The sequence below is a fragment of the Plectropomus leopardus genome, chromosome 8 (genome assembly GCF_026936395.1).
Source record: "Plectropomus leopardus strain MGB_pleo_1.0 chromosome 8, ASM2693639v1, whole genome shotgun sequence".
Lineage (NCBI taxonomy): Eukaryota > Metazoa > Chordata > Actinopteri > Perciformes > Serranidae > Plectropomus > Plectropomus leopardus.
In genome coordinates, this window is record NC_142183.1 from 28,822,490 (window position 1) to 28,828,437 (window position 5,948).

Here is a 5,948-nt window from a genome sequence, read left to right on the forward strand (position 1 = left end):
TTTGAGGTCTGGTGACTGTGGAGAAGAAAACCCTGCAGGTCAGCACTCCTTGTTTTTTGGACTTCAGATATTTGGGTACTGTGTAGGCTCATTGTCCTAAAATGAAACCCTTCCTCAGAGGAAGTGTAAAGCCTCTGCACAAATACAACTTGTTTTTTATTAAGATACAAAATGAGAACATTTTTTTAATGAACAACTCAACAAAAGATGTACCAAATCTTTATTATGTTCTCACAATCTGCAAACTAAAAATACACCCGTTTTTATGTATATACATGATGATTTCGTCAGGTCTCGCTGGTTAGTGTGTTCCAGTTATATTTCAACACATCAGACATAACGCAGGCTCTTTTGCTGCAGCTATTTGGAGACGATGTTGGTCGTCACAATCGTCTCACCGTGCTGGTTTTTGGCTTTACAGACGTAGTTTCCAAAGTCGATGGTCTCCATGTCCTCCACAGTCATGACACTCTGTGAGACCCGTGTGGTGTGGCTCATACCTCTGCTAACCAGCCTCCAGGAAGTGTGGATGTGAACTGGACGGTGGCCCTTCACAATAAAACAAAAATTTACAACCATTATACTCTTTGTTGGTGATAATCTTGGCAGGAAGACTGATCAAATATGATCGCACTTTAATGTTTGAGCTTCTCTTCTCTCTTTGTTTTCACATTCACCTGCTGAAGGGTTAAAGTTTCTATGTGAGTTTAATACCTGAATGTATCAGCAGGTTCTTGTTTGGAGCCAAATATGCAGCCTACACGAGTGATGTGGAAACTTGAAACCCTCTGACGCACAGACTATTAACTTATCAGTGGAGACTTCTTATATCCAGAAGTCAAACTTTTGAAATAAAAAATATTTGTGTATTCATAGACTCAGGATTTGTAAAGCACCGTGACGGTGTGGCTGGTTACCTTCCACTATGATACATTATATTAAAGGGAGAGTTGGATTGAAAAAATCCCCTGTGGCCCAAAAAGCATTTTTCCCATCGACCACCACAGCTAAAGAGACTTCTGTAAAATGGTTGACAGGACACTGAGCTGTGGTGGTTTTATGTTTGTAAAAATTTCCTCAAGCTGAAAAAAGCAATTTCAAAATCTGAAACGTCCACACAGCGTTAAGTCAGTGAGCTGAGCAGGAATTTGCAGGCAGGGCCAATGGGAGAAACGCTACTGTGCATATTCAGTGGGCCACATACTGCAGAAGTAAACCCATAAGCTAGTTTTGGTGAATGCACCAGGCTAGTAATTACACTGAAATGAATGGGCGCCATCTTGGCATCAGGCATGTGGATATTACAGTAGATCTATCCTCTATCCTAACTGAGGTGTCGCTGTGGAGGCAGTTTATCAATCCAAGGTAGCCACACCCTAAATTAGCCTATTTTACTCTAAATAGGACCATAATTTGCAAAATGAACATCATGCTGATTTGGAGGAGACTTGAAACAAGCGATAGAGGCCATACACTCAACAGGAAAATGTTTACTGAGGTAATAAATCAAGTGAGAAGTAGGGTCATTTTCTCATAGAATTTTAGGAAAATGTGACTTATCTTTGCAACCAGTGTAGTCGCCCCTAGCCGGTCATTAGAAGGAATGCAGATTTAAGGCACTTTTGCATCGGCTTGGCTATGTCATCTTCTTTTATACAGTCTCTGGTCACACTTGAGACTCCATAGATCTACAGTCAGAATACTGTAAACTATATATATTTTTGTTAATTTACTCCTGGTTACAAAATAAATTTCTCTGTTGAGCCATTCTCATTTACGTGAGATGACATTATAAGCACAGGTTTCTAACTGCTGGATTTTGTCCTGAATCTGGTTTGACTTTTGGTTTTAAGCCTAGTTGTCCTCTTACCTGACCAGGATAAGACCAGGTGAAGCTAACATCCTCCTCCGGCTCCCCCAGTACTGTGCAGGTCACGTTGACGTTGTCGCCTCCTCTCACAGACTCCGGGGAAGCTTCAAGGCTCACAAATGGTGCCCCACTAGGAACTGTCAACAAGAAACACTAAACAGTTTCTAACGATTATAGATGAAAGCTTGGTGGTATTTAAACCTCCATCACATCTCCAAAGTGTTTTTCTCTCCATCTACCAGTCAAGGTTCATTTACCTGAACCTCACACAATTTCCATTTTATAAAATCACCCCTCCCATTTGCAAAATCCAGAATGTGTTTCCATTTTAGTTGGTGAGTGTACACATGAGCTTAGCTCAGCAGCAAAGGGTGAGGAGGCTTTGACATCTCTGACATACACCCTTTTCCTGGAAGCTGATGAAGCAAAGTAGCCAGCACTTGATTTGTGACTTTGTGAAAATGCCTCTCACGGTGGCTATAGACGCTTTTAATCAATATAGCGACAAGTTACGTGGTTATGTTTGACAGTTAAGCTGACACTGACATGTGACTGCTGCGTCCTTACCCTCTACATAGAGTAGCTGGTACTTGGTGGAGATTTGTGGCGTGCCTTTGGTCACAGCCTTACAGTAGAAAACCCCCTGATGCTCTGGGCTGGGGTTCTGCAGGACAAACCCCTTGGTGGGGTCATAGGTCACCTGCGTCCCGTTGGCTATGATCTCCTCTGGTGGGACTTCTCTGTGCAGGGACACCTTGGCCTGCGGGTCAGTCACACGGCAGGGCACCACAGCGGGCCTGTCTGGGCGCAGGTACACGATCTCAAAGTGAATGGCAGAGGGGACGAAGAGGTTGTCTTTGTCTGTGTAAAGGGACACATGTCAAACACTTGAATTGACCACTGTGGCACTCATGTAAAAATACATCTAAATAAAGACAAGTAATATAAAACCACATTAAACTAGACATTAACCTCCCGTCAAACCATTTTCAGGAATTAGACTGATGATGGTTAACAGAGTAGGCAGAGCACTGAGGTGAAAATTCAGCCAAAAAGAGTGATATTTATGGCTTGATGGCTTATAATGATTTAAATAATACAAAATACCTTTCAGCCTAAAGGTATAACTGTTGGAAATGGATGTAGCAGGGTTGACTATTTTTGTGCCACATAAATCAAACAGTCTGCATGTTTTTGCACCCACTGATAAACACTCCTCAAACCTACATTAAGTGATTTTTTTTTTGCCACTTTGGGCCAACAGATAAATTATAAGAACCCTGTCTTCTAGAAATTACGTTTCTCTGTTGCCACTTTCTTAATTATGTTGTTCAGGTAATGTAATAACTGCCTGAATTATGTTCAGAGACAAAGTTTCTGTAAGGATACGAGACACTTATTCATGTACGACGTAGGCTTTGCAGTGTAGGTGGTTGGGGAGGATGGTAGTTGTACAATGAAGTGAGCATGACCATGAAACCTCCTGTCTTAGGTTTACGTAACACATGCATTTTGGTTAAGATTAGGGAAAGATTATGATTTTGAATTTTGATTAAAAACGTGATGAAAATATTAATGCTGTAGTCACAACAAGGGGAGTACTGTACTGCAAGACTGCCTATTTTGGTGGCAAAAAACTGCTAAATGGTTGGTACCAGTGGATTATTCAAGTCTTTGCATTTCATATGACTCCCTAGCTTTAAAACTATGCCCAGTACAGCCTCTTGAAGATGTTGGCCAGGGATTGACACGAAAAAACTGACATGAAAAAAAAAGTTATGTCTCGACCATAACGAAATCTCAATTAACTTTTTTTTTTTGTTTTTACAAGGCTGTAAACATGTTTATTTGTGCTGTAAAGTTGGGCATTTTAGCCTGGGGGTCTATGGGGATCGACTCTATTTTTGAGCCAGACTCAAGTGGCCATAAGAGGAACTGCAGTTTGGACTGCATTGGCCTAATTTTTGAGCCTCGGAGGTTGCCGCTTTCTCTCAACTTGGCACCTAAAAGTTTGCGTCTATTTTTGCATCGTGATGCCATGTTACTGATCTTATTACTGATAATATAGCATAAATAAATACCATACATGTATATTATATTTCATTATTAATCAAAGCCATGAGTAACATTCTGTACTCTTTGTAAATATCTCTTATTTCTAATTTAAAAAAATGCAAATGTAATGTGCCATGTGCTATGTCCTCTATAACTCACCTGTGAAATAGATGTATGAGACATAGCTGCGATCATGGTCCTTCTCACACTCTGTGCCATCACACACTATCACCCAGCAGCTGTAGGGTCCTGTGTCAGCGGCAGACGGCGACATCAGGATCAGCTGACTGTACTTGTCACTCTGCTTGATGCTGGAGGCGAGAAACAAAAATACAAGACTTAGCATGTAGCATATGACAAGACAAACAGGTGATGTGCTCTCGCAGCACCTGAGGCGTGAGTCATTGAAGGTGTCCAGGTAGCTCGGGTATGACCATCCGATAGAATTTCCTTTGCAGCGCAGCTCTATGTTCTTCCCAGGAGTCAGATTCATGCTATCGCCCAGGCGCAGGAAGCGTCCCTTATCTAAAACCTGGGTCAAGAGAGACTGGCCTTTTCCTACTCCATCTTTTAGTTTGGGGCCTCGCACCTTCACCCGCTTCCCTCCTGGACGGATGCGATTCTCTCCTACGTCTTTTCTCCGCTTGACTTGCTGGCAGGCACCTGGACACACACAGAGGGGGGACGAGTTAGAGGCAAGAGTAAAAATAATAACGATAACAAAAATGAGACACAAAACCAACTGTTGCTGCACTGTATAGAGTCCAGACTGGTATTCAGTAGGCCCATCCAGAGAGCTACTCTTTGTGTTTCCCCCAGCTGTGACAACAGCTGAACAGGAAGTGCAAAATCCTTATTACTGGCACAAAATGTCCAGAACCTGCAGCCTCTCTTTCAGCTTGTGCTGTGAATTTCTCGGTGGGCACTGAAGACTTAGCCTGTCAACGACAAGAAACAAACGAACAGTCTGTAGTGTAGAATTTAAGGGTTTGTTGTTTTATTCCTCGGTGCAGCATTAATGAGAACTCAGACGAAAGGTCAGCAGTAAAGGCCAGTTAATTAGAAACGCCTGCTGCATGCCTCAGATGCAGCTGGTTTGAGTTGTTCTGCAGAAATGCTTTGCAAAAACTCACACAACTTCACACAGCTCTTATGCAAACATTTGCAGTTTCCATGCATTAAATTTAAACGTTACAGATTAGTTGTAGTGTAAGGCTGAAGAAGGACAAACGAATGGCAAATGGATTGTTTGTCTTTGCCTCATGTGAATGAGATTTACTTCCTCTTGAATCCACCTCCTATTCCCTTTTCACCCATCACAGAGGCTGAACCCAGCCAGTATTTACACAACCTGAGATTATCTACCACCAGGTTACACTCCAAGTTCTCGTGATTCAAGTAACAGTCATTTCAATCATAAATCTACGAGACAGATGTGGAGACTTTACTCACCATTTTGGAGCTCCACCCAGAGCAGTGCCAGGCAAAGCACAAACCAGAGCTTCATCGTGTATTGACGGGATGGTCTGGTCTGCGGGGGCTGGAGAGATCAGGGAGTTTTGGTGAGGGGTACAGTAGGAACTTTGCAGGCTCCAGCTGCCCTGTTTAGATTTCCAGCTCCATCCTCACAGACTGAGAGGAAAAGGGAAAATAACTTCAGAGCCCTTCTGTTTACTCCCTCTCCTAAGATCTGAAGAGCAGAAACTCAGACTCTAGAGCCCTCTGCTGGACCTGAGTGTGCTTTTTAAAGGATAGCTTCACATTTTTATGCCTCTGTGCCGGTGATAGCCGAGGCCAGAGGTATTACTGTTTCTGGGTTGTCCGTCAGTATGTCTGTATGTCCTTATGTCTGCATGTTTTTACATCTGTACGTCTGTACATCTGAAACATTCTTGTGAATGCAATATGTAAAGAGGAAATTCTTCAAATGTAGCTAAAACATACAGTCAGATGCAAGGATGAACTGATTATATTTTGGTGGTCGTAGGTCGAAGGTCAGGTGCACCAAGACCTTGTCTGTCTC

General features: G+C 42.5%; 1 protein-coding gene across 1 annotated transcript; it reads right to left on the reverse strand.

Moving 5' to 3' along the window:
• Nucleotides 1–203: 203 nt before the first annotated feature.
• Nucleotides 204–5,603, reverse strand: pdgfrl (platelet-derived growth factor receptor-like). The gene is made up of 6 exons (XM_042493567.2): nucleotides 5,378–5,603; nucleotides 4,315–4,588; nucleotides 4,085–4,236; nucleotides 2,438–2,731; nucleotides 1,871–2,007; nucleotides 204–549 (listed from the first exon to the last, which is right to left on the reverse strand). The coding sequence occupies exons 1-6, from the start codon at nucleotides 5,430–5,432 to the stop codon at nucleotides 361–363; spliced, it is 1,101 nt and encodes a 366-aa protein (XP_042349501.2). The 5' UTR covers nucleotides 5,433–5,603; the 3' UTR covers nucleotides 204–360.
• Nucleotides 5,604–5,948: the final 345 nt, after the last annotated feature.

Excerpts from the sequence above, each read along its gene's own strand:
- pdgfrl (XM_042493567.2), bottom strand. The coding sequence starts at position 5,432 with ATGAAGCTCTGGTTTGTGCTTTGCCTGGCACTGCTCTGGGTGGAGCTC. Across the intron at positions 4,237-4,314 it reads TTCAATGACTCACGCCTCAG|CATCAAGCAGAGTGACAAGT; the intron begins GTGCTGCGAGAG and ends TCTCGCCTCCAG. Across the intron at positions 550-1,870 it reads CCTGGTCTTATCCTGGTCAG|GGCCACCGTCCAGTTCACAT; the intron begins GTAAGAGGACAA and ends TTTATTGTGAAG.